Genomic DNA, 26,888 nt, shown 5'->3' with positions numbered 1-26,888 from the left:
TTTTTAAAGCGTTACCGAAACCGGATTTGCGCGGAGTGATACCCAGCAGAGGGGGCACAGTCCCGGCGGCAGGATACTGCGGCTGTAGCGCGGTCAGTATAAAAGCAGCCGCCGGAGCCGCGGCGCCTCATTCCCTTCACAGCGGCGAGAGAGAAAGAGCAGGAGAACAAAGAGAGAAAGCGAATCGCTGCAGCGGCAACATGGCTCTATAGCGGCGAGCGCAACGGCAGAACCAGCAGCGGCGCGAACAACAGTGCAGCGCATTTTATTTGGCAAACATGGCGTAAGTATATATTTAAATATACGTGAAGTGGCTTTTATGTAAGGAATGTTTTCTTGAATTTCGCCTCGGTCAACTTCCCCTTTTTAACTTGGGACAAAGATAAGGAGATGTGATCCCTTTTATTGGGCTGGGTAATAATAATAATAATAATAATAATAATAATAATAATAATAATAATAATTTGTTCACAAGCTTGCTTTCTTCAGGTTAAAGTGGAGCGAGAGGTCGAACCTTTTTGAACTTGAGAGAGAACGCGTGACGTAGCTCGGCAACCGCCGCAACATCCAACTGAAATAAACACAATAATAAATAAATTAACTCGGTTAAAACATTTTCAAAATTTCATACCCGTAGATTTTTTTATTACTGTACAGCTATTTAAAATAGTTTTTTTTTTAAATCAAATTTTTGGTTCATGGGAGGCGGAAAAAAAAAGGTATTTGATATATATATATATATTGGGCTGTTTGCGGTTTTAAAACCAGGTCGAATATTTTAATTAAGTTTTGAAACGAATCGTTTATTTTTTTTCACAACGTGGCACCGCCGTAAAATGGCGGCCGCTTCTCGCTTCCTCGCTTTCACCGGCCGCTCTTCCTCCTCCCTCCGCCTTCCTCCCTCCGTGGGAGAGTGTTAACAAACGCGCTGGCAGAGGGAGGGAGTCGCGGCTGATTCACTCGCCCGCTGAGGACGCTGCTATGGGAACGGGTTGGGGTGACGTGGCCGCGGGAAAGGGGGCGGGGCCCCGATCGAACCATGCCCATATTTGGGCATGAGATGGAACGGCGTGGGCGGGGCCTTGGCGGGAAATTGTTGGCAGCTGCTGTTGCCTCTGGAGTCGTTTTCAAGGGCTGGGGGGGAAAAAACAAAGCTTTTGTTTACGATGAAACCAGACGCTTAACATCTAACAGAGTGCTCTCAAAAGACCCAGCTTTCTTACTTGCGCACACTTACAGCTGTATAGCTCGTTGTGATCCTGATTTAATTGCAGCCTGGTTCATCTTGTATTCTAGCAGTGTTGCGATTTGCACTGGCTAGTGTAAACTGTGTTTTTAAAATATGAGCCTTGCATTGTAGCCCTTCCTGTCCTGCTCTGTGACAACTGTGTGAGTCGCCTGGGAGAAAAGCAGGCGTCTGATAAATAGAGAGAATAATAGAGAGGCTTGCTGGCACAGCGGGTTACAGAAAGGGGGGGGTCTTGATACCAGGAGGTTCAAATCCTGGCTCGACTCGCTGTGTGTGTGTGTGTGTGTGTGTGAGCAAGTCGCTTTCACCTCCTTGTGCTCCATCCTTCGGAGGAGACGTCAAACAAACGCGGTCCTATTGGAAGAGACTCTGCAGCAGCAGCAGTTGTTGGTGATGCAGAGTTCACCCCCCTAGTCTCTGGAAGTCTCTTTGGGGAAAAAGCCTCCGCTGAACGACTGTTATTATTATTAATCTATCTCTTCCTGTATCACCAGGTCCCTTGTGATTTTCCCCAGCAGTGCTGCAGTCGACAGCAAACTATCCCACCAGCTCGACGACGACTCCTCGTATTCTCTCTCTCTACGAGATTCCTCCCGGATACCGACATCACCCGACTCCCACCGCCGCTACGCATCACTGACATCCTCCTCACACGATGACCTCGTCCGCCCTGACCTCCGACCCCCTAGGGGGGATCTTGGACTCCCTGCTCTGGGGGTCCCCTTTGTTTCCGACGGCTGAGCTGGAGGGGGGGGGCGCGGGGGGGCTCTTTCTCTCCAGCAGCAGTGATGATGATGAGGAGATGTTTCAGTCACGTCTGAAGGAGTTTGGGTCCCCCTCTTCCTCCCCCCTGTCTCCCCCCTCCTCCTCACTCTTCTCCTCCTCCCCCTCCTGCTCTCCGTTGCAGTGCCCCCTGGGTAAGGGCTCGTCTGTGGAGTCGATTGATTGGCTGCTGGATCCCTTGGCAGGAGACTGCGCTGGTGAGTGAGGAGGGGAATAATAATATTAATAATAATGAGAGTGTTTGTTGTAAATGTGGAGATTGATCAGTTTAAGGGTTGGTTTGATTGACTTTATAACATTAACTCTGTGTGTTTGTCCATCTCTTTAAAATAGCTAGCTGTCAATCTGGATATTTGTCTGTCTCCTATCTCTGTCTCGGTGTAAAATAGCTAGCTGTCTGTATAAAACAGCTATTTTATACAGAGAGATACAGGTAGCTGTTTTATATAGATACACAAATAGCTATCTTTCTAGTTTTTGTCTGTATTTCTATCTATTTGTCTTTCTATATCTCTGTAATAGTAATCCTTCTAGATAGGATTATAGGTATGTATTGTATTGCACACACACTGCACTGGTGACACTGTGACTAGAAGCCTTTTGTCAGCTTTCATTTTCAAACTCCTGATCGTTGCAACAACAGTAGATTTAATTTGAGTTCTAATAGCATTTGTAATGTTAACCCTGTCCTCTCTCTCTCTCAGAGGATGCTTTCTCAGGTATGGACTGGATGGTGCAGAAGATTGACCTCAGTGAGCTCGACCTGGACTCTCTGATGGACCCCTGTGATTCGGGGGTCCCCCCCAGCACCCCTGAGGATCTGCTCTCCTCCCGGGGGGCGGTGTGCGACCTGGACCTGGGGCTGGAGGGTTACCTGGCCTCCTTCCCAGCAGAGCCCCCCACTGACTCGTCCTGCATACCAGAACCCCTGGACTTGCAGAACCCAGCCCTCCCGGAACCGGCGGTCGCCGTGGAGACCCTCTGGGAAACCGTTTCTCTGGCAACTGGATTCGCCCCGGCCGCGGGAATCGGAGTTCAGCTGGAACTGGAACCCCTGCTGGAGAGGGAGCCCCTGTCCTCCTCCTCCTCTCCTTCTGCCCTAGAAGATCATCCATCTTTCTCTCTGGAGCTCGGCAGCGAAGTTGACATCAACACAGCACAGGAGACTCAGTCGGAGCCCGGACTCCTGCCTTGGAAACAAGAGACACAGACCCCAGAGACACGGTTACAAACACAAGAGACGGAGCCCGGACTCCTGCCTTGGAAACAAGAGACCCAGACGATGGAGACGGAGGGTTACTGCTCGTCTGACACGGACAGCGGCCTTGGATCCCCTGAACACAGCCCTGCTTCCTCCTCGGAGCCCCGAAAAGCCCTGGCGGAAGACTCTGACCAGCCCTCTTTCACTCAGGAGCTGGGTAGCGAAATTGACATAGAGGCAGCGGCACAGGAGGAGACGCGGTCGGAGCCCGGGCTCCAGCTCTGGAAACGAGAGGCCCAGGCGATGGAGATCGAGGGGTACTGCTCGTCCGACACGGACAGCGGTCTGGGATCCAGCTGCGGCTCCCCAATCCGCACCCCTCCCTCCTCCTCGGAGCCCCGGAGAGCGACAGCCAAGCCTTACTCCCGGCCGTCGAAAGAGGAGGAGCTGGAAGTGTGCGCCCCCCTCTCGGGTCACGTCAAGTCTGCGGACAAGAGGAAGATGAAGAAGATGGAGCAGAACAAGACTGCTGCAACCCGGTACCGGCAGAAGAAGCGGTCAGAGCTGGACCGGCTGCGCGGGGAGCGGGAGGCGCTGGAGGAGAAGAACCGGGCGCTGGGAGAGAAGGCTGAGGCCATCGCTGCAGAGATCCGCTACCTGACTGAGCTAATGAGGGAAGTGAGGGAAGCCAGGGACAGGAGACTCCAGCAGGGCAAGGGCTCGGGGTGAGGCTGGAGTTTGCTTGTCTTGGAAATAATCAATAGCAGAAATAGCAGTTTGATTTTCAGATCTTGGTTTTTTTTCTTAACACATTAGACATTTCCTCCATCCCTTGCTTTTAAAGCAGTCTGGCTAGGGTTTCACAGCTGGTTAAGACAGCATCTCTCTCTCTCTCTCAAGACCAGCCTAATAATATATTTTTGTATTTATTATTTTTTCCCTGGATTTGTTACACAGAGCTGTTGAAGCTCTCAGTAGCGCTGAATTCTGACTCGCCAGAAGATGATGGATGGATTCTGTCACGAAACCTTTAAGCAGAGTCTCATGTTCATCTTTGACCTTTCGCTTCTCGACTTGTCTGTATATATTGTGGGTTAATACAGATTCTACTCCTCAATTCAAATGACAGACTGCTATTAACATGTTTTCTGCATCCTTTTGTCCTCGCATCGCTAGATGTAGTCTGTATATAAAGTCGTGTCTTTAGTGAAGAATAAACTGCAGCTTGTAATGTGAGGGTTTGAGGGCTGGGTGTGTGTCTGTGTTAAAAATAAGTCTTGTTTTTGTAAAAAAAAAAAAAATAAACATTTCTTGTTTGGGATGTAATAGGTGCTTCATTGTTTTTTTTTTTTGTTGTAATTAATTACTGGTTTGGGTTATATAGAGGGGATTTGGAGACTGAATTATGGGTTTTGTGATCAAGATTACGGGAGGGGGAAAAAAACATGAATTTTCTTGTGTAGTTATTTGTAATCTGGATAACTAAACCAGCGGGGACAACTGCATTCTCTGAGATTATCTGAGAGAGGGGGATTAATCAAAACGATCATTAAAAATAAATTTTGACCTCAGCATCAATACCCCTCCCAAATCCCGGTCCTGTGGGACCCTCTGCCGGGTCGGCTGCTTCCAATCCCAACTGAGCTCTTAATCACTGAACATAGTTTGCTTCACTGGACTTCTTTTAAAAATTGTTTTAAGCTCTTGAACGCTGCCTATTTCAACATTTTAGAATTACCTTCAACTGGGCGAGTGTTTAAGAGCGGAAATCAATCACCCACACTCAAAATCAAAGAACCAATCGCAGTCTCGTATTCTCACACCACCCTGCAGAATCAACTATAGAATGAACTCATTTTGCTGGCTGGGACTACGGCTCCCAGCATGCCTCTGCTCCCGCGGCAATGGTGAGGCATGCTGGGAGCTGTAGTTCTTTACGCTGTGGGTCTCGTATCACAAGCGATACAGACCTCTATTACGATACATCATGTACAGCTGCGGGCAAAAGTTTAGCAGCATCACCCTCTATATAGAATGAACTGATTCAGCTTCATAGAGTCCAGTGAAAGCTGCTGAATAATGTTCCCTTGTTAACATATTGAATTGCACCCCCTCTATATAGAATGAACTGATTCAGCTTCATAGAGTCCAATGAAAGCTGCTGAATAATGTTCCCTTGTTAACATATTGAATTGCACCCCCTCTATATAGAATGAACTCCAGTGATTCAGCTTCATAGAGTCCAGTGAAAGCTGCTGAATGTTAACATATGTTCCCTTGTTATCATATTGAATTGCACCCCCTCTATATAGAATGAACTGATTCAGCTTCATAGAGTCCAGTGAAAGCTGCTGAATAATGTTCCCTTGTTAACATATTGAATTGCACCCCCTCTATATAGAATGAACTCCCTCAGCTTCATAGAGTCCAGTGAAAGCTGCTGAATAATGTTCCCTTGTTAACATATTGAATTGCACCCCCTCTATATAGAATGAACTGATTCAGCTTCATAGAGTCCAGTGAAAGCTGCTGAATAATGTTCCCTTGTTATCATATTGAATTGCACCCCCTCTATATAGAATGAACTGATTCAGCTTCATAGAGTCCAGTGAAAGCTGCTGAATAATGTTCCCTTGTTAACATATTGAATTGCACCCCCTCTATATAGAATGAACTCCCTCAGCTTCATAGAGTCCAGTGAAAGCTGCTGAATAATGTTCCCTTGTTAACATATTGAATTGCACCCCCTCTATATAGAATGAACTGATTCAGCCATAGAAGCACCCAGCTGCTGAATCATAGAGTTATCATATTGAATTGCACCCCCCAGAATGAACTGATTGAAAGCTGCTGAATAATGTTCCCTTGTTAACATATTGAATTGCACCCCCTCTATATAGAATGAACTGATTCAGCTTCATAGAGTCCAGTGAAAGCTGCTGAATAATGTTCCCTTGTTCTCATATTGAATTGCACCCCCTCTATATAGAATGAACTGATTCAGCTTCATAGAGTCCAGTGAAAGCTGCTGAATAATGTTCCCTTGTTAACATATTGAATTCCACACCCAGCGCTTTGTAGTTTTTCCAGATATTGAACGAAAAACTGACATTGAAATAAAATTTGACATTTCAGAAATCAGACATGAAATCCTACTGGACTGATATTACAGACTTTTTTGTTTAGTTTTTGTGATGTAATTTTGTACCTTGATTATATCATGATGTTAAATAATTAACGAGCTAAAATTATGTTCACATAGTTTCTGGGTAAAAAAAAAAAAAACAGTGAGGTGAAAACATTTTCAATGAAAAATATATTTATTATTTATGTGTCCAAAACTAAAAAAAGCTTTATTAACGTGAGATCCGACCCACGTCACCACCACGCGTGTGTGTTTCTCAGATAAGCCTCAAGACTCTGCCCGAACTCCCCAAGAAAGATAGAAAGCGAGGAGGTTTGTGTGGAAGATTACAAACACATAAAAAAATATATATAAATACGAGTTTTCATGTTGAGACGGTGAAATAGCGCCACCTGGCGGTAGTTGTGAGCTTGACAGGTTCGGTCAGTCTCTGTTCTGGTGTGCGGTGGCGCCACCGTGTGGCTCTTACAAGAATCACACCCTCACCAGAAACTCCAACAATAAAACAAATAAATACATTTTGAGTTGAATTCATTAAAAGGGATTAAACTATCATTTCTGAATAACTGTTAGCAAGTCAATTGCATATTACAGTCACGTGTTATTAAATAGCTATTTTATTTAATCTTATTAAACTAGTATTAAAAAAAAAAATGCAAAATAAATACGAGTAATAATAATAATAATAATAATAATAAATAATAATAATAATAATAATGTACATTCCAGCCGGACTTGCGCGACCTCACAGGCGTCTAAAACCGCCACACCCATCATGGCCGCCGGATCCGTCCAAGTCGCCAGCCAGCGCTGTGACGTCACGATCATTTCTTTATCAATCGCGTTTATAAATCGATAAATTCTCTGTGTGAGATTGAATCCTCGGGAGGAAAGGAGAAAACACTCACTCAGAGGAGCTAATAAGAAGAAGAAGAAGAAGAAGAAGAAGAAGAAGAAGAAGAAGAAGAAGAAGAAGAAGAAAAGTAAAAGTTTCGTGCAGCACACTTGTAAGCGATACTTTGTATAAAGTTTGTATAAAGTTTGTCGCCCTGACCCCTCTCCAGCTCTCAATTACAATGCTATTCTGCGCGTCTCCTATTGGATCGGACTCTTGCAGGTATCCGGGCTCGCCTTGTTTTTGCAGTTTGCTCTTGTCTGAAACGGTTCTGGTCCGTTTGTCGGACTCGGGACCGACTCTTCTTGACTCTCAGAGGCGGGGGTGTGTGTGTGTTTTTCACTAGCAGTGTTTCTGCTCTCACAGGTTAATTGTTCATCGTGTTTTGCATCTTCACGCTTTTCAGTTTGATCTTTTTACCGAGTTTAAGTGGACTTTGTAACCGCGTCTGTAATCTGTAAAGTGTGCTGACGAGTCATGTAATATTGTATAATGGGATATTGCATAATAACTGTAAGTCACCCTGGATAAGGGCATCTGCTAATAATAATAATAATAATAGATATCCATACATATCTTTGCAGTGCAATTCCTGATCTTTCAGAGTGGAATCGTTTTAAAGTTTTAAAGATTTTAAAATGCTGGTCAGCGCTCCTTCGGGAAGCGAGGGGAGGGCGATGGTGTTACTGTACGATGGGCTTATTGACGAACGACAGCGCGAACTCTCCTTGCAATATCTAGATAAAACTTTTAAACTTCTTTACTAAACAGGGCTGGGAATGAGACTCCCGCTGCACAGCAGTGTGATCCAGTCCTGCTTTCACTAGGAGTTTAATAATCAGACTCCCGCTGCACAGCAGTGTGATCCAGTCCTGCTTTCACTAGGAGTTTAATAATCAGACTCCCGCTGCACAGCAGTGTGATCCAGTCCTGCTTTCACTAGGAGTTTAATAATCAGACTCCCGCTGCACAGCAGTGTGATCCAGTCCTGCTTTCACTAGGAGTTTAATAATCAGACTCCCGCTGCACAGCAGTGTGATCCAGTCCTGCTTTCACTAGGAGTTTAATAATCAGACTCCCGCTGCACAGCAGTGTGATCCAGTCCTGCTTTCACTAGGAGTTTAATAATAAGACACACCTGAGTTTGTTACCTAGACACACTGGGGGCTGATCAAGCTGGTAGCAGTGAAACCTGATTAAATTTCCTCTTGTCCCCCCTGCAGGATGTCTTCCCCTCGTTTTGTGGTTTGGGAAAGCGAGGACCTCCTCGCGTACCTGCACCCCAACCCCTGCACCCCGGGGGTCACCGTCCTGCAGCAGAAGCCCCGCCCCGGTGCTCCGGAGCCCGGTGGCCTCTTCCAGCTGCCTCTCCCCGGCTACACCGAGCTGCTGCTGGGGGCGCGGAGCGTGGCTCGGCTCCTGTGCGAGCGGCTCCCCGTGCGCCGCTGTGCCCTCATCTCCGAACCAGAACCCCCGGCCCGACTCAAACTCGTTCCCCTGCACGGGCTCGGCCCGGATTGGGAGCCCCGCCTCTCCGGGGAGCTGGAATTCAGCGCGGAGTTCAGGGGATACTGCTGCTCCAAGCGGGGGCCGCGGGCCGCGGATTCGGAGCTGGACCTGGTCCAGTCCAGGATCCGAGCCCGGCTGGAGTCCCGCGCCGTCAGCTACCGCTTCCTGGGGGAGCCGGGGGACCCCAGCCTGTTCGCCCGGATCGTGCGGGGCGAGGAGGAGCCTCAGTGGCGGGTGTGGGAAGACGAGGGTCACGTTGCTGTCCTCACTCCCTTCCCCAACACTCCCGGCTACACGGTCCTGGCGCCCAGGCAGCACCTCCCCAGCGACCTCTTCAGCCTGGGGGAAGAGGACTTCGTGAAGCTGGTGCAGGCCGCCCGCAGCGCCGCCCGGCCGCTGAGAGAGGGGCTCGGGGCGCAGAGCTGCGTCCTGATCTTCGAGGGCTACGAGGTCGACTACGCCCACGCCAAGCTGGTGCCGGTGATCCTGGGGAACAAGAAGCAGCAGCAGCAGGAGGAGGGGGAGGGGGAGGGGGAGAGTCTGCCCCCAGCGGCTGAGTTCCACAGCTCCTACCCGGGCTACGTGACATCGGCGGACGGGCCCCTGGCTTCAGAACAAGATCTCCGGCAGCTGCAAGCCCGGCTTCGCTCCGGCCTCTCCCAGACACAGACCTCGTAGAGGAGACGCAGAGCTGGCTAACCGCGCGCCCTCGGGCCGACCCCGTCCTGCGCTGCCGTCGGCTCACGCAGCCCTCGCTGAGCACGGACACAGAGATTTCTTTAACCTAGAGCGAGGCACCGGCGCGCTTCCCAGAGGACAGTTCTGCTAGAACTACGTGCATCTTTCAAAACTGCACGTGTGTTCAACGCTAGGGCTTACAGTGATTATACAATCAGTAATTCATAAAAAAATAAAATAAAAATTTATATAATTATATAATTAATAACAAAATTGTTTTACTGCTAATATATATATATATATATATATATATATATATATATATATATATATATATATATATATATATATATATGTGTGTGTGTGTGTGTGTGTGTGTGGTCAGTGGTAGTGTTAGTTCTCATTGTAATGCTTTTTTACCGTGGCATTTAATTGTGTAACTGTTTTGTGTGATTTTCATTTTCTTTTGGTTGCATGCTTTAATAAATACTGTCTTTCTAAGAAGATTCTTCCCAGTGTTTGGATCGAAGATTTAGCTTGACGAACTTTCTTCGTCTTTTTATTATTATTATTATTATTATTATTATTATTATTATTATTATTATTATTATTTATTTAGCCAGTGTCAGTCGTGACCCTCGCTGGCTAATGAATAATTCAGTATTTGTTGTGCGTAAATATACCCTTTCAAAGTTTCAAACTTTAAGCGTAAATATATAAAAATAAACAAAGTAATTAAGATGTTTAGGGTTCTTTAAAAAAAAAAACAACAAACAAAAACAAAGAAAGTCACTTCAAAAACAGCCCAATTGTTTGTTTTAACTGGAAGCGAGATTATTATTAACTTGTAAATAACTTATAACTTTAATCTTGTAAAGTTATACCACTAATCTAATTAGATTTCCAACCCGCGGCTCTTTCATATTAACCGCGGCTGGGGTTTCAAAAGTAGCCCAAATACCGCGGGGAGGAGAAAAAAAAAAAAACCCGCGGGAAATAAACGCGGGAGAAAAAAAAACGCGGCAAGAAAAACGCGGCCCCGGGAACTCGCCGTGAGAAACCGAAACTCACATTCCCGTGACCGGGTGGTTTCAGTTCCTCCTTTTACTGTATTTTAAATATATATATATTTAAAATAAGTTTCGGTTCTCGAATTTAAACTCCTTCTCGGTTTGGTTATGCAAAGCAGCGACCGGGAGATTTGTTTAAAAAAAAAAAACACACACACATAAAACACAACAATAACAAAACAGAAACTCGCTAAAATATCAAAGTTTCTGCTTTAAACGCGTTTCTCCACGCGGGATTTTAACAAACTGAGGTAAATTTGTTTTTAAAAATGATTATTTATTTTTATAATTTTTTTTTTTTGGCGCGTATAAAACGGGATTGAACGAGGCCTACTGTTATGAGAAATCATTATTAAAAATAAATAGCCTGTAAGGTCAGGTTTTATTATTATTATTATTATTATTGTTGTTGTTGTTGTTGTTGTTGTTGTTGTTGTTGTTGTTATGGTTCAGTATGTTAATAATTGTGTGTTAGTTTCACAATGTTGGTCGTTATGTTTTGATCAGTGTTTGTTACTGTTACACACACATAGGCTCTCGGATATTTTAACAGTCGAGCCTGTATTAAAAAAAAAAAAACAAAACAATAAATACATTCACGTTCCCGTTGGAAACTATTATTAGTAACAGCTAACGCTTTCTTAGTAATAACGCCGTTATATTAAAAAGAGCAAAGCATAGGGAAGCATTGTAAAGCACAGAGAGGGCTGGTAAAGCATAGGGAAGCATTGTAAAGCACAGAGAGGTCTGGTAAAGCATAGGGAAGCATTGTAAAGCACAGAGAGGTCTGGTAAAGCACAGGGAAGCATTGTAAAGCACAGAGAGGTCTGGTAAAGCATAGGGAAGCATTGTAAAGCACAGAGAGGTCTGGTAAAGCACAGGGAAGCATTGTAAAGCACAGAGAGGTCTGGTAAAGCACAGGGAAGCATTGTAAAGCACAGAGAGGTCTGGTAAAGCACAGGGAAGCATTGTAAAGCACAGAGAGGTCTGGTAAAGCACAGGGAAGCATTGTAAAGCACAGAGAGGTCTGGTAAAGCACAGGGAAGCATTGTAAAGCACAGAGAGGTCTGGTAAAGCATAGGGAAGCATTGTAAAGCACAGAGAGGTCTGGTAAAGCATAGGGAAGCATTGTAAAGCACAGAGAGGTCTGGTAAAGCACAGGGAAGCATTGTAAAGCACAGAGAGGTGTGGTAAAGCATAGGGAAGCATTGTAAAGCACAGAGAGGTCTGGTAAAGCACAGGGAAGCATTGTAAAGCACAGAGAGGTCTGGTAAAGCACAGGGAAGCATTGTAAAGCACAGAGAGGTGTGGTAAAGCATAGGGAAGCATTGTAAAGCACAGAGAGGTCTGGTAAAGCATAGGGAAGCATTGTAAAGCACAGAGAGGTCTGGTAAAGCACAGGGAAGCATTGTAAAGCACAGAGAGGTCTGGTAAAGCATAGGGAAGCATTGTAAAGCACAGAGAGGTCTGGTAAAGCACAGGGAAGCATTGTAAAGCACAGAGAGGTCTGGTAAAGCACAGGGAAGCATTGTAAAGCACAGAGAGGTCTGGTAAAGCACAGGGAAGCATTGTAAAGCACAGAGAGGTCTGGTAAAGCACAGGGAAGCATTGTAAAGAACAAGCCCTGTTCTCTATCTTACCTTGAACAGTTTGCTCAGTGGGGTGCGGTTACAGTAGATACTTTTTTTCCAATTTCTGCTGTTCCCCCGTCCCCCCAACTCCTCAAATTCCCCGGGGCTGAACCACCGACCCTCCACTAAGACACAGGGCTCCCCTAAAACACAGCAATACATAGTGCTAGAGCCTGATATCGATGAGATCCAGCCCTCTGAAATGTCTTTATAATATACAGCACTAGACCCTGATATTGATGAGATCCAGCCCTCTGAAATGTCTTTATAATATACAGCACTAGACCCTGATATTGATGAGATCCAGCCCTCTGAAATGTCTTTATAATATACAGCACTAGACCCTGATATTGATGAGATCCAGCCCTCTGAAATGTCTTTATAATATACAGCACTAGACCCTGATATTGATGAGATCCAGCCCTCTGAAATGTCTTTATAATATACAGCACTAGACCCTGATATTGATGAGATCCAGCCCTCTGAAATGTCTTTATAATATACAGCACTAGACCCTGATATTGATGAGATCCAGCCCTCTGAAATGTCTTTATAATATACAGCACTAGACCCTGATATTGATGAGATCCAGCCCTCTGAAATGTCTTTATAATATACAGCACTAGACCCTGATATTGATGAGATCCAGCCCTCTGAAATGTCTTTATAATATACAGCACTAGACCCTGATATTGATGAGATCCAGCCCTCTGAAATGTCTTTATAATATACAGCACTAGACCCTGATATTGATGAGACCCAGCCCTCTGAAATGTCTTTATAATATACAGCGCTAGACCCTGATATTGATGAGACACAGCCCTCTGAAATGTCTTTATAATATACAGCACTAGACCCTGATATTGATGAGATCCAGCCCTCTGAAATGTCTTTATAATATACAGCGCTAGACCCTGATATTGATGAGATCCAGCCCTCTGAAATGTCTTTATAATATACAGCACTAGACCCTGATATTGATGAGATCCAGCCCTCTGAAATGTCTTTATAATATACAGCACTAGACCCTGATATTGATGAGATCCAGCCCTCTGAAATGTCTTTATAATATACAGCACTAGACCCTGATATTGATGAGATCCAGCCCTCTGAAATGTCTTTATAATATACAGCACTAGACCCTGATATTGATGAGATCCAGCCCTCTGAAATGTCTTTATAATATACAGCACTAGACCCTGATATTGATGAGACACAGCCCTCTGAAATGTCTTTATAATATACAGCACTAGACCCTGATATTGATGAGATCCAGCTCTCTGAAATGTCTTTATAATATACAGCGCTAGACCCTGATATTGATGAGATCCAGCTCTCTGAAATGTATCCAAATTAATATGAATCCAAATTAATATGAATCCAAATTAACATGTGTTTATACTAAGGTAATACAAAAATGACTACAAAAGAAGAAGTGAGTAGTTTTTCGAGATTTACGATTACACTGTAAATACATGTTAACTTGGATTCATATGTTGTTTTTTTCTGACTTTATGTGAACGAAAAGACACACATTTGCCCGTTTTCTCATTGGAAATAGTGATATTTTGAAATATCACTGTCCTGGTCACAAAAGCAAAGTTTGTGGGGAATAATAGCCATTTTCTATACTTTTTGAGGCATAAGCAATTAGGAAATAACACTTACTACCCAGGAACCAAAACACGGTGTTATTATTATTATTTATTTAAAGATATGTAATATTTATTAATAAAAATTAATTAATAAAATTTAAAAAGTTCAGGTTCTACCGAGATTTGAACTCGGATCGCTGGATTCAGAGTCCAGAGTGCTAACCATTACACCATAGAACCAGCTGAGTGAACCAGCGCGTTTCTGACTAATAGAGCTGATTAAAACCTAATCAAAAAACAAATAGGAGCCTTTAGCTCGGAGCTGCTCTGTTAAATAATCAGCTTTACCGGCTGGCTCGGTTCGGCTCGGTTCGGCTCGGTTCCGCTCGGAGCGCTCCTGAGCGTTGCAGCGATCGCCCCCTGCAGGAATCAAGCGGAGGCGACAGGCAGGACCGTGACCCGGTCCCCACTTTAGAAGCTGTGCATTAATTAAGCTGTTAATTGTTTTAATGTATGGCTTGCGGTATTAATATTATTCATAGTTTGTATTGAACACAGATGTGAGGTTCGGTGCAAACAGAGAGATCTCAGCGAGGTGCAGCTGGGGTGGGGGGGCATTTAATCAACAATCACCCCCAGAAACACGAAACAAGCAAAGAGTTGTTATTTTATATTAGTTTAAACGAGCTCGGCGTGCTTCTTGACGCTGTGAAGCATCTGAATCGTGCGTTGCCCTGCTAACAACGAAACACGAGCCTAATTAATTCAGTTTTCTGGAATTAATAACAAATTCTGTGCATAAACGACGATCCGGACCGGTGTTTGAAAAAGACTGCGAGTGGAAACGTTAGTCAATTAAACGCGATGCATTTATTTTTTTTAGTATATTTTTTAAAAGTTAATTGCATTGCAAAATATATATATATATATATATATATATATATATATATATATATATATATATATATATATATATATATATATATATTATTAAATCGTTAAATGCAATGCGCGATAACAGAACTCAGAAAAGCAATAACCGGCTGTGTTACTGTCTACAAAAAAAAAAAAAACACAACATCGATTCTGTCGTAAAATTTGTTACTGAGTGTTAAAAAAAAAAAATAATAATAATAATAATAAAAAACTACATAAAGCGGACATTTTTTTTAAACCGCACGTTGCGAACTACAATACCCACAATCCTCAGCGCCACACACGCCCGACGCGTTCTGCGGCGCGACCAATGAGCGAAGGCGGTATTCGGAGGCGCGTTGAAGATGGAGGAAGGCGAGTGGGTGAGTGCGCGCATCGGCGTGTGTTTTATTTATTTGTTGTTGTTGTTGTTGTTGCAAAACAAACAGGCAAACGAACAAAAACAACATTGAAATGAAGTTTTTTTTTTTTTCGCGACGCAGTTCGTTGCAAGGCAGACCCGCTGGAGGGAGCACGCCGGTTTTGGAGCGCATTGAATAGTGAACGATGCATTGAATAGAGAGAGAGAGAGACAGAGACAGACTGTCTTATAAAACGTGTCTCACCGCACAGTGTTACACGCATGAGCACAGCTGTGCACGAAAACGTTTGCATCTCCCTGTAGAATGAACTTGCTGGCTGGGACTACAGCTCCCAGCATGCCTCTGCTCCCGCGGCCATGGTGAGGCATGCTGGGAGCTGTAGTTCTTTACGCTGTGGGTCTCGTATCACAAGCGATACAGACCTCTATTACGATACATCATGTACAGCTGCGGGCAAAAGCTTAGCAGCATCACCCTCTATATAGAATGAACTGATTCAGCTTCATAGAGTCCAGTGAAAGCTGCTGAATAATGTTCCCTTGTTAACATATTGAATTGCACCCCCTCTATATAGAATGAACTGATTCAGCTTCATAGAGTCCAGTGAAAGCTGCTGAATAATGTTCCCTTGTTAACATATTGAATTCCACCCCCTCTATATAGAATGAACTGATTCAGCTTCATACGTCTGGACTAATATTCTGATTTCCAGTAGCGCTCTCTCTCTCTCTCTCTCTCTCTCTCTCTCTCTCTCTCTCTCTCCTCTAGGGAAACCCGCATTGATTATTTAGAGCTGTCTCAGTTTTCTTAAGATCTCTTCAATTATTTGCAGGGTGAGCTCTCTTCCTCTCCAGGCTATGAAGATGACTCTCTGGATCTGGAAGATTTGCAGCTCTTCGGGGGCTACGACAGCCCAGGACCCCCCAGGAGTGACGAGGGGAGCACAAGGTTCGAAGAGGAAGAGGAGGAGGAGGAGGAGGAGGAGGGGTCACTGACTGCAGCCCCAGCCAGAAGACCACAGACCCCTCCTCCTCCCCTCCACACACACAGAACCCAAGACGAGAGCCACGAACCGGGTGAGAATCGCAGGGCTGGGAGTTGGACTCCCGCTGCACAGCAGTGTGATCCAGTCCTGCTTTCACTAGGAGTTTAATAATCAGACTCCCGCTGCACAGCGGTGTGATCCAGTCCTGCTTTCACTAGGAGTTTAATAATCAGACTCCCGCTGCACAGCAGTGTGATCCAGTCCTGCTTTCACTAGGAGTTTAATAATCAGACTCCCGCTGCACAGCAGTGTGATCCAGTCCTGCTTTCACTAGGAGTTTAATAATCAGACTCCCGCTGCACAGCGGTGTGATCCAGTCCTGCTTTCACTAGGAGTTTAATAATAAGACACACCTGAGCTTGTTAGCTAGACACACTGGGGGCTGATCAAGCTGGTAGCAGTGAAACCTGGACTGGATCACACTGCTGTGCAATAGAAGTCTGATTCCCAGCCCTGATCCCTCTGTCTAAATATCCCACTACTTCCACCAATATACTGCAGCTCTCTCCACTATAAAATAAGCTACAAACCTCAAGCTAAGATAGCTCTCTCTCTCGCCTCTCCCCCCCCCCCCCCCCCTCAGCGGTGTGTGAGATGTGTGGGATCGTTGGGACCCGGGATTCCTTCTTCTCTAAGACTAAGAGGTTCTGCAGTGTGTCCTGCTCCCGGAGCTACTCCTCCAACTCCAAGAAAGCCAGCATCCTCGCCAGACTGCAGGTGAGAGACACGCAGAGCGTCCTCGACCAGACTGCAGGTGAGAGACACGCAGAGCGTCCTCGACCAGACTGCAGGTGAGAGACACGCAGAGCGTCCTCGACCAGACTGCAGGTGAGAGACACGCAGAGCGTCCTCGACCAGACTGCAGGTGAGAGACACGCAGAGCGTCCTCGACCAGACTGCAGGTGAGAGACACGCAGAGCGTCCTCGACCAGACTGCAGGTGAGAGACACGCAGAGCGTCCTCGGCCAGACTGCAGGTGAGAGACACGCAGAGCGTCCTCGACCAGACTGCAGGTGAGAGACACGCAGAGCGTCCTCGACCAGACTGCAGGTGAGAGACACGCAGAGCGTCCTCGACCAGACTGCAGGTGAGAGACACGCAGAGCGTCCTCGACCAGACTGCAGGTGAGAGACACGCAGAGCGTCCTCGACCAGACTGCAGGTGAGAGACAGGCAGAGCGTCCTCGACCAGACTGCAGGTGAGAGACACGCAGAGAGACCCAGAGACACACAGAGAGACCCCCAGAAACATGCAGAGAAAAGCAGAGAGCCAGAGACATGCAGAGAGCCCCAGACAGCCACAGAGACAAGCAGAGAGAGAAAAGCAGACAGAGAGTCAGAGAGACATAGAGAGATACACTGTGTCAGTAATACGGTTTCCATGAACAGTCCAGAGAACCATCCTTCTCTTTTTCACCCCCCCACCCCCCCCCTCGTTGCAGGGCAAGCCTCCCACGAAGAAAGCCAAGGTCCTGCACAAGGCAGCCTGGTCAACGAAGATAGGAGCCTTCCTTCATTCTCAAGGCATTGGACAACTACTGGATGGGACACGAACGGGACAGGACGGTGAGGAGGGGGGACGGCGGACGGGAGGGGGTTCATATTAATAACACCACCATCAGGGTTGGGAATCAGACTCCTATTGCACAGCAGTGTGATCCAGTCCAGGTTTCACTGCTACCAGCTTGATCAGCCCCCAGTGTGTCTAGCTAACAAGCTCAGGTGTGTCTTATTATTAAACTCCTAGTGAAAGCAGGACTGGATCACACTGCTGTGCAGCGGGAGCCTGATTATTAAACTCCTAGTGAAAGCAGGACTGGATCACACTGCTGTGCAGCGGGAGTCTGATTATTAAACTCCTAGTGAAAGCAGGACTGGATCACACTGCTGTGCAGCGGGAGTCTGATTATTAAACTCCTAGTGAAAGCAGGACTGGATCACACTGCTGTGCAGCGGGAGTCTGATTATTAAACTCCTAGTGAAAGCAGGACTGGATCACACTGCTGTGCAGCGGGAGTCTGATTATTAAACTCCTAGTGAAAGCAGGACTGGATCACACTGCTTTGCAGCGGGAGTTCCCAGCACTGTAGATCGACTTTGGTTGAAGGAGGTTTGTAGCTGGTTTTATAGTGGAGAGAGCTGCAGGATATTGGTGGTGACTGTGGGATGTTTTCCTGTTGATTTTTCTGCAGCCTTTGTCATGGGGTTTGACTGGGGCAGCTACCTGAGGGAGAGCAGCGACAAGGCAGCGCCAGTGAGCTGCTTCAAACACGTGAGTGTACACAAACTGGACTGTCAACGAGGCCCGCCACCAAGCTTCTCGCCGCCTTCCACACTGCAGCCCAGCGCTTTCTTTATCAAACCACTGAGCTCCTCAAACCCACTGCCTTCCACACTGCAGCCCAGCGCTTTCTTTATCAAACCACTGAGCTCCTCAAACCCACTGCCTTCCACACTGCAGCCCAGCGCTTTCTTTATCAAACCACTGAGCTCCTCAAACCCACTGCCTTCCACATTGTTAATAAAGCTAATAAGAGGTGAGAGAATGGATTTTAAAGATGGTCAGCGCTCCTTTAAAGGGAGGGGCCAGTGATCCTGTTAGTAAAGCCAGTAAGAGGTGAGAGAATGGGTTTTGAAGTCCTGGTTAATGTTGTCTTGGCTCTGTGTGGTTCCCAGGTGCCCCTGTTTGATCAGTGGGATGATGTCGTGCTTGGGATGAAGGTGGAAGTTATTAACAACGACGCTGTGCTGCCCAGCAAGGTCTACTGGATCGCCTACATCGTCAAACTGGCAGGTGAGGGAGGGAGGGAGTGCCCGGCCACCCCAGGACTACAGCTCCCAGCATGCCTCGGCAGTGACAGCTGTAGTTTTATTTGATACAGTCCTGATTATATTTGCGATGTTTTACCTGCCTGTATAAAGAACTACAGCTCCCAGCATGCCTCGGCTTTAGCAGCGACAGTGAGGGATGCTGGGAGGTGTAGTTTTTTTTTAATGCAGACAGCTGAAGGAATGAGCGGGAAAAGTACAGTTCCCAGCATGCCTTGGTATTACTAGTAACAGCGAGGCATGCTGGGACCTGTAGTTCTTTATTCCGATTCTTAAGTCCTGATTTGTATTAACGCCTCTACCTGCCTGTACAAAGAACTACAGCTCCCAGCATTCCTCCCTGTTGCCGCTAAGGCTGAGGCATGCTGGACGCTGTAGTTCTTCCAGGGCGTTGAGCTTTGCTGTGTTTTCTCTGCCCTCTGCAGGCTACAAGGCTCTGCTGCGTTACGAAGGGTTCGAGGGCGACTCCAGCCACGACTTCTGGTGCAACTTGGGAACGGTGGACATCCACCCCATTGGCTGGTGTGCCGTGAACAGCAAGCTGCTGGTGCCCCCCCAGAGTGAGCGCCCCCACTGGGCTACTGTTTCTACGGGGGGGGGGGAGGGGTCGAGACACACACACACCCACAAACTCAACGAGTCAGTGGCTCTTCCAGTAGGACCTTGCGTGTTTGTTCTCTCCTCTGAAGCAGCTGTGTGTGTGTGTGTGTGTGTTGGTCTCTCTCAGCAGCTATGTGTGTGTGTGTTGGGGTCTCTCTGCTGTGTGTGTGTGTGTGTGTGTGTGTGTCTCTCAGCATCTATGTGTGTGTGTTGGGGTCTCTCTGCTGTGTGTGTGTGGGGTCTCTCTGCTGTGTGTGTGTGTGTGTGTGTGTGGGGTGTGTCTGTGTGTGTGTGTGTGTGTGTGTGTGTTGTCTCTCTGCTGTGTGTGTGTGTGTGCTGTGTGTGTGTGTGTGTGTTGGGGTCTCTCTGCTGTGTGTGTGTGTGTTGGTGTGTGTGTGTTGGGGTCTCTCAGCAGCTGTGTGTGTGTTTGGTCTCTCCAGCGGTTCATCAGCGCATCAGAGACTGGAAAGCGTTCCTCACCAGGAGGCTGGTCGGAGCGAAGACCCTGCCTGTGGATTTCTACATCAAGGTGCGCTCAGCCTGACCCCTGACCCAGCGCTGTGTGTCTGTGTGTATTACACTGTGTTGTATTGTGTTGTATTACACTGTGTTGCGTTGTTTTGTATTGTGTTGTGTTGCACTGTGTTGCGTTGCACTGTGTTGTGTTGTATTGTATTACAGTGCGTTGTGTTGCGTTGTGTTGTATTGTGTTGTATTACACTGCGTTGCGTTGTGTTGGATTGTGTTGCATTGTGTTGTGTTGTGTTGTGTTGGATTGCGTTGTGTTGTGTTGTATTACACTGTTGTGTTGTGTTGTGTTGTGTTGCACTGTGTTGTGTGTGTTGTGTTGTGTTGGATTGTGTTGTATTACACTGTTGTGTTGTGTGTGTTGTGTTGTGTTGTGTTGGATTGCGTTGTGTTGTGTTGTATTACACTGCGTTGTGTTGTGTTGTGTTGTGTTGGATTGTGTTGTATTACACTGTGTTGTGTTGGATTGTATTACACTGTGTTGTGTTGTATTGTATTACACTGCGTTGTGTTGTGTTGTGTTGCACTGCGTTGTGTTGTGTTGTGTTGGATTGTGTTGCGTTGCGTTCTCTAGATGGCAGACAGTATGAAGTACCCGTTCAGGCAGGGGATGCGTGTGGAGGTTGTCGATGGAACCCAGCTCTCTCGAACCCGCACTGCCGTGGTGGACGCTGTGATCGGGGGACGCCTGCGTCTCCTCTACGAGGACGGACAGGGGGACACGGAGTTCTGGTGCCACATGTGGAGCCCGCTGGTGCACTTTGTGGGCTGGTCCAAACGGGTCGGCCACGAGAGCAAGAAGTTCGGTGAGAGAGAGAGAGAGAGAGAGAGAGAGAGAGGGAGGAGGAAGAGAGGAGGGGAGGGAAGAGGAGAAGGAGGGGAGAGAGAGAAAGGAGGAGGGGAGAGAGTGAGGGGGAGGGAGAGAGAGAGGAGAGGGAGAGAGAGAGGAGGAGGAGGAGGAGGAGGAGGAGGAGGAGGGGGGGTTTCTTTCTTGCTCCTTTCTCATTTCTCTTTTTCTCTTCTGCTTTTCACTCTTTCCCGGGCTTTGCTTTCTCTTGCTCTCTGCTTCCTTCTCCTTGTTTCCCCAAGAGAGCTTTTTTTTTTTTCTTTCTTTCTTTCTTTCTCAATCAGAAAAGAAGAAGGACATGCTGAGGACCCGGAGGAGGAGGACTGCGGGGGGTCCCCTTCTGTTTCAGGTTGCTCCTTTCTCATCCCTCCCTCCCCAGCTCCGCTGAGCCACACTCTTCCTTTATTTCTTTGTTTCTCCTCCTTTTACTTTTTCTGCTTTCTTTCTTTCTTTCTTTCTCAATCAGAAAAGAAGAAGGACATCGCTGAGCCACCCGACATTCCGGAGCCATCCTACTGCGATCCCAGTCCCTCCTCAGCTCTGCTAGAAACAGGTAACTAGAGCCCCCCCTCCCCTCAGCTCCCTAGAGCCACACACCTTCCCTCCCAGTCCCTCCCCAGCTCCGCTAGAGCCACACTGCTTCCCTCCCAGCCCCTCCTCAGCTCCGCTAGAGCCACACTGCTTCCCTCCCAGTCCCTCCTCAGCTCCGCTAGAGCCACACTGCTTCCCTCCCAGTCCCTCCTCAGCTCCGCTAGAGCCACACTGCTTCCCTCCCAGTCCCTCCTCAGCTCCGCTAGAGCCACACTGCTTCCCTCCCAGTCCCTCCTCAGCTCCGCTAGAGCCACACTGCTTCCCTCCCAGTCCCTCCTCAGCTCCACTAGAGACTGCTTCCCTCCCAGTCCCTCCTCAGCTCCGCTAGAGCCACGCTGCTTCCCTCCCAGTCCCTCCTCCCCCTCCTCAGCTCCGCTAGAGCCACACTGCTTCCCTCCCAGTCCCTCCTCAGCTCCGCTAGAGCCACACTGCTTCCCTCCCAGTCCCTCCTCAGCTCCGCTAGAGCCACGCTGCTTCCCTCCCAGTCCCTCCTCAGCTCCGCTAGAGCCACACTGCTTCCCTCCTAGTCCCTCCTCAGCTCCGCTAGAGCCACACTGCTTCCCTCCCAGTCCCTCCTCAGCTCCGCTAGAGCCACACTGCTTCCCTCCCAGTCCCTCCTCAGCTCCACTAGAGCCACACTGCTTCCCTCCCAGTCCCTCCTCAGCTCCGCTAGAGCCACACTGCTTCCCTCCCAGTCCCTCCTCAGCTCCACTAGAGCCACACTGCTTCCCTCCCAGTCCCTCCTCAGCTCCGCTAGAGCCACACTGCTTCCCTCCCAGTCCCTCCTCAGCTCCGCTAGAGCCACACTGCTTCCCTCCCAGTCCCTCCTCAGCTCCGCTAGAGCCACGCTGCTTCCCTCCCAGTCCCTCCTCAGCTCCGCTAGAGCCACGCTGCTTCCCTCCCAGTCCCTCCTCAGCTCCGCTAGAGCCACGCTGCTTCCCTCCCAGTCCCTCCTCAGCTCCGCTAGAGCCACACTGCTTCCCTCCCAGTCCCTCCTCAGCTCCGCTAGAGCCACGCTGCTTCCCTCCCAGTCCCTCCTCAGCTCCGCTAGAGCCACACTGCTTCCCTCCCAGTCCCTCCTCAGCTAGAGCCACCTTCCCTCCCAGCCAGAGCTGCTTCCCTCCCAGTCCCTCCTCAGCTCCGCTAGAGCCACACTGCTTCCCTCCCAGTCCCTCCTCAGCTCCGCTAGAGCCACACTGCTTCCCTCCCAGCCCCTCCTCAGCTCCGCTAGAGCCACACTGCTTCCCTCCCAGTCCCTCCTCAGCTCCGCTAGAGCCACACTGCTTCCCTCCCAGTCCCTCCTCAGCTCCGCTAGAGCCACGCTGCTTCCCTCCCAGTCCCTCCTCAGCTCCGCTAGAGCCACGCTGCTTCCCTCCCAGTCCCCTCTCGGCTCTAACCCCAGGACTGTTCTCCGGTTGCAGGTTCGATCAGTTTACACTGAAGGTGGTTTCTTTGAAGAAGGAATGAAGTTGGAGGCAATCGATCCCCTAAATCTGGGCAGCATTTGCGTGGCTACAGTCCATAAGGTACCTGGCCCACAAACACTGGGGTACACTAATTATTTGGGGTAACATGAACGATATGGAGGGGCTCCCCTGGTAAAGCACAGCCGCGTTGGTGTGCAGGGGGAGTCGCATGGTCTGGGGAACGCAGCTTTCAGACGCAGTGCTGAGATCGATCAGCTGCTGGGAACCGGACGAGAACTGATGGGCTGAATTTTCAGAAATGTCTTCCCCCCTCTCTTCCTCTCTCTCTCCCTCTCTCTCTCCCCTCTTCTCTCCTCTCTCTCCTCTCCCTCTCTCTCTCAGGTTCTGTTGGATGGATACCTCATGGTTGGGATGGACTACTCCGAAACACTAGGGGGCGCTGATTGGTTCTGCTATCACGCCTCCTCTCACGCGATCTTCCCCGTGGGGTTCTGCGAGCGCAACCAGATCGACCTGACCCTGCCCAAGAGTGAGCCACGCCCCTTTCTCTCAAGCCACGCCCGCCATTCCAAACCACACCCACAGGGACACACAGCCCCTCCCTTTAACCCTGACCCTGCCCAAGTGAGCCACGCCCCCTTCTCTGTCTCAAGCCACGCCCGCCGTTCCAAACCACACCCACAGGGACACACAGCCCCTCCCTTTAACCCTGACCCTGCCCAAGTGAGCCACGCCCCCTTCTCTGTCTCAAGCCACGCCCGCCGTTCCAAACCACACCCACAGGGACACACAGCCCCTCCCTTTAACCCTGAACCTGCCTAAGAGTGAGACACGCCCCTTTCTGTTGCAAGCCACGCCCCCCTGTTCCAACCCACATTATTCAGCTCTTGTGAAGATCAGATTCTGCGGATATAAGGAGGGTGTCTGTCTGTATTTGAGAGATGTGATTGTGAATGCGTTGCCGTGGCGATGGTGGGGGGGTGATGATGTCACTGACGGGGCTGGCGTTAATGTATTTCTGTCCTCCCCTCAGATTACAACAAGACTTCCTTTTCCTGGCCAAAATACCTGGAAGACACGGCTTCAAAGCCAGCTCCCTCTCGACTGTTCAACATGGTGAGAGAACTAACGTTATTGAAACTAAACTGAGTCCAGCAGAGCAGCTCTAGTTTGGGGCTCTAGTGCCTTCATCAGCGTTATTGAAACTAAACTGAGTCCAGCAGAGCAGCTCTAGTTTGGGGCTCTAGTGCCTTCATCAGCGTTATTGAAACTAAACTGAGTCCAGCAGAGCAGCTCTAGTTTGGGGCTCTATTGTCTTCATCAGCGTTATTGAAACTAAACTGAGTCCAGCAGAGCAGCTCTAGTTTGGGGCTCTAGTGCCTTCATCAGCGTAACTAATTGCTCTCTTTCTTTCTCTCTCTCGCTCTCCTCTCGTGTCTCTCCTCTCCCCCCCTCTCTCTCAGGACTGCCCGAGTCACGGGTTCGAGGCGGGGATGAAGCTGGAGGCAGTGGATCTCATGGATCCTCGTCTGATCTGTGTGGCGACGGTGAGGAGGGTCGTGTCCCGTCTCCTCAGGGTTCACTTCGACGGCTGGGACGAGGAGTTTGATCAGTGGGTGGACTGCGAGTCCTCAGATATCTACCCAGTGGGCTGGTGTGAGATCACGGGGTACCAGCTACAGCCCCCCGTCTCGCCAGGTCAGTTTGGGGCGGGGGGCAATCGAGGGGGTCGTGGGGTTCGGGGGTCCTCTGTCTGGATTGCTATTTGAATTGAAAGACACTGAGAGAGACTTCTAGTGGAAACGTTTGCCATTGAATTCATACTGAAGACACAGAGAGAGACTTCTGTAATAATTATTAAAACTAATTTTTCTCTTAAAATACAGAAGAATCGACCAGCAAATCCACAGGAAAGGTGAAGAATAAAACATCACTGGGAAAGAATAATAATAATAATAATAATAATAATATAATATAATAATAATAATAATAATAGACTTCATTGAGGGGAGCTCTGAACCCCAGGATGCAGCAGCAGCAGGGCTAGTGTGAGTTTGTAACCCTGCTCAAACTCCTGGCTCCTAATCATTGCAATATTAATAATACTAGACTTCATTGAGGGGAGCTCTGAACCCCAGGACTGGGTGCAGCAGCAGCAGGGCTAGTGTGAGTTTCTAACCCTGCTCAAACTCCTGGCTCCTGATCATTGCAATATTAATAATACTAGACTTCATTGAGGGGAGCTCTGAACCCCAGGACTGGGTGCAGCAGCAGCAGGGCTAGTGTGAGTTTCTAACCCTGCTCAAACTCCTGGCTCCTGATCATTGCAATATTAATAATAAACTAGACTTCATTGAGGGGAGCTCTGAACCCCAGGACTGGGTGCAGCAGCAGCAGGGCTAGTGTGAGTTTCTAACCCTGCTCAAACTCCTGGCTCCTGATCATTGCAATATTAATAATACTAGACTTCATTGAGGGGAGCTCTGAACCCCAGGACTGGGTGCAGCAGCAGCAGGGCTAGTGTGAGTTTCTAACCCTGCTCAAACTCCCAGCTCCTGATCATTGCAATATTAAGTTTTTTAAGAATTGCATTAAAATTTTATTCCCCCCCCACATCTTGCAGAGAAAAAACTGATGAAGAAAAAATTAGCCTCGCTGATCGCCAGAAACAAGCCCCCCCCTCGATTGAAGCCCCGCACCCCAGCAGAGGAGCTGTCCCCCCCAGCCAAACCCGTCCTGGACTGGGGGGTGCAAGAGGGGGAAAGTGAGTTACCCCAATTCTATATATTATAAAGACATTTCAGAGGGCTGTGTCTCATCAATATCAGGGTCTAGTGCTGTATATTATAAAGACATTTCAGAGGGCTGGATCTCATCAATATCAGGGTCTAGTGCTGTATATTATAAAGACATTTCAGAGGGCTGGATCTCATCAATATCAGGGTCTAGTGCTGTATATTATAAAGACATTTCAGAGGGCTGTGTCTCATCAATATCAGGGTCTAGTGCTGTATATTATAAAGACATTTCAGAGGGCTGGATCTCATCAATATCAGGGTCTAGTGCTGTATATTATAAAGACATTTCAGAGGGCTGTGTCTCATCAATATCAGGGTCTAGTGCTGTATATTATAAAGACATTTCAGAGGGCTGGGTCTCATATCAGGGTCTAGTGCTGTATATTTTATGCTCCTGTCTTCCTCACAGTTATTGCTGTCAAGGTGAAAGAGGAGACCTTTGACCCCACGATTATGAGCGGCGACCCCCACGATCTCCAGATGACCCCGCTTCAGATCAAAGGCGAACCCCAAGACTGAAAGAAAAAACAGGTCGCCTTCATTCAGTTAAGATAGGAGAGCTTTAAAGTGTCTTAGACTACGGCTCCCAGCATGCCTCTGCACCCGCGGCAATGGTGAGGCATGCTGGGAGCTGTAGTTCTTTACGCTGTGGGTCTCGTATCACAAGCGATACAGACCTCTATTACGATACATCATGTACAGCTGCGGGCAAAAGCTTAGCAGCATCACCCTCTATATAGAATGAACTGATTCAGCTTCATAGAGTCCAGTGAAAGCTGCTGAATAATGTTCCCTTGTTAACATATTGAATTGCACCCCCTCTATATAGAATGAACTCCCTCAGCTTCATAGAGTCCAGTGAAAGCTGCTGAATAATGTTCCCTTGTTAACATATTGAATTGCACCCCCTCTATATAGAATGAACTCCCTCAGCTTCATAGAGTCCAGTGAAAGCTGCTGAATAATGTTCCCTTGTTAACATATTGAATTGCACCCCCTCTATATAGAATGAACTCCCTCAGCTTCATAGAGTCCAGTGAAAGCTGCTGAATAATGTTCCCTTGTTAACATATTGAATTGCACCCCCTCTATATAGAATGAACTGATTCAGCTTCATAGAGTCCAGTGAAAGCTGCTGAATAATGTTCCCTTGTTAACATATTGAATTGC

At 47.8% G+C, this 26,888-nt stretch overlaps 4 protein-coding genes and 1 non-coding gene across 5 annotated transcripts in view; 4 read left to right on the top strand and 1 right to left on the bottom strand.

Annotated features, from left to right (window-relative positions):
* Positions 1-26,888, top strand: part of LOC121306077 (histone acetyltransferase p300-like) — a 456,244-nt gene that overhangs the window by 203,407 nt on the left and 225,949 nt on the right.
* On the top strand, positions 122-4,151 carry LOC121306135 (cyclic AMP-dependent transcription factor ATF-4-like). Its single transcript, XM_041237860.1, has 3 exons — positions 122-283; positions 1,744-2,229; positions 2,737-4,151. Exons 2-3 carry the CDS (start codon positions 1,905-1,907, stop codon positions 3,960-3,962), a joined length of 1,551 nt encoding a protein of 516 aa, XP_041093794.1. The 5' UTR covers positions 122-283; positions 1,744-1,904; the 3' UTR covers positions 3,963-4,151.
* On the top strand, positions 7,368-9,661 carry LOC121306154. The gene is made up of 2 exons (XM_041237890.1): positions 7,368-7,495; positions 8,497-9,661. Exons 1-2 carry the CDS (start codon positions 7,455-7,457, stop codon positions 9,458-9,460), a joined length of 1,005 nt encoding a protein of 334 aa, XP_041093824.1. The 5' UTR covers positions 7,368-7,454; the 3' UTR covers positions 9,461-9,661.
* Positions 13,925-13,996, bottom strand: trnaq-cug. The gene has a single exon. It is a non-coding gene; the product is annotated as a tRNA-Gln (tRNA).
* Positions 14,991-26,374, top strand: LOC121306204 (lethal(3)malignant brain tumor-like protein 2). Its single transcript, XM_041237960.1, has 16 exons — positions 14,991-15,054; positions 15,887-16,130; positions 16,683-16,816; positions 17,541-17,664; positions 18,291-18,370; positions 18,775-18,892; positions 19,353-19,487; positions 19,968-20,056; positions 20,630-20,876; positions 22,865-23,019; positions 23,302-23,449; positions 23,954-24,036; positions 24,384-24,618; positions 24,807-24,864; positions 25,542-25,684; positions 26,128-26,374. The coding sequence occupies exons 1-16, from the start codon at positions 15,037-15,039 to the stop codon at positions 26,235-26,237; spliced, it is 2,121 nt and encodes a 706-aa protein (XP_041093894.1). The 5' UTR covers positions 14,991-15,036; the 3' UTR covers positions 26,238-26,374.

The sequence above is a fragment of the Polyodon spathula genome, chromosome 46, assembly GCF_017654505.1.
Source record: "Polyodon spathula isolate WHYD16114869_AA chromosome 46, ASM1765450v1, whole genome shotgun sequence".
Taxonomy (NCBI): domain Eukaryota; kingdom Metazoa; phylum Chordata; class Actinopteri; order Acipenseriformes; family Polyodontidae; genus Polyodon; species Polyodon spathula.
Note: the sequence above shows the minus strand (reverse complement) of the source record. Positions and strands in the feature narration are given on the sequence as shown.

Coding starts and splice junctions, on each gene's coding strand:
- LOC121306135 (XM_041237860.1), top strand. CDS start 1,905: ATGACCTCGTCCGCCCTGACCTCCGACCCCCTAGGGGGGATCTTGGAC. Junction 2,230..2,736: donor CTTGGCAGGAGACTGCGCTG/GTGAGTGAGGAG, acceptor TCTCTCTCTCAG/AGGATGCTTTCTCAGGTATG.
- LOC121306154 (XM_041237890.1), top strand. CDS start 7,455: ATGCTATTCTGCGCGTCTCCTATTGGATCGGACTCTTGCAG. Junction 7,496..8,496: donor ATTGGATCGGACTCTTGCAG/GTATCCGGGCTC, acceptor TCCCCCCTGCAG/GATGTCTTCCCCTCGTTTTG.
- LOC121306204 (XM_041237960.1), top strand. Junction 16,131..16,682: donor AGACGAGAGCCACGAACCGG/GTGAGAATCGCA, acceptor CCCCCCCCTCAG/CGGTGTGTGAGATGTGTGGG. Junction 20,877..22,864: donor GTTCGGTGAGAGAGAGAGAG/AGAGAGAGAGAG, acceptor CCACGCTGCTTC/CCTCCCAGTCCCCTCTCGGC.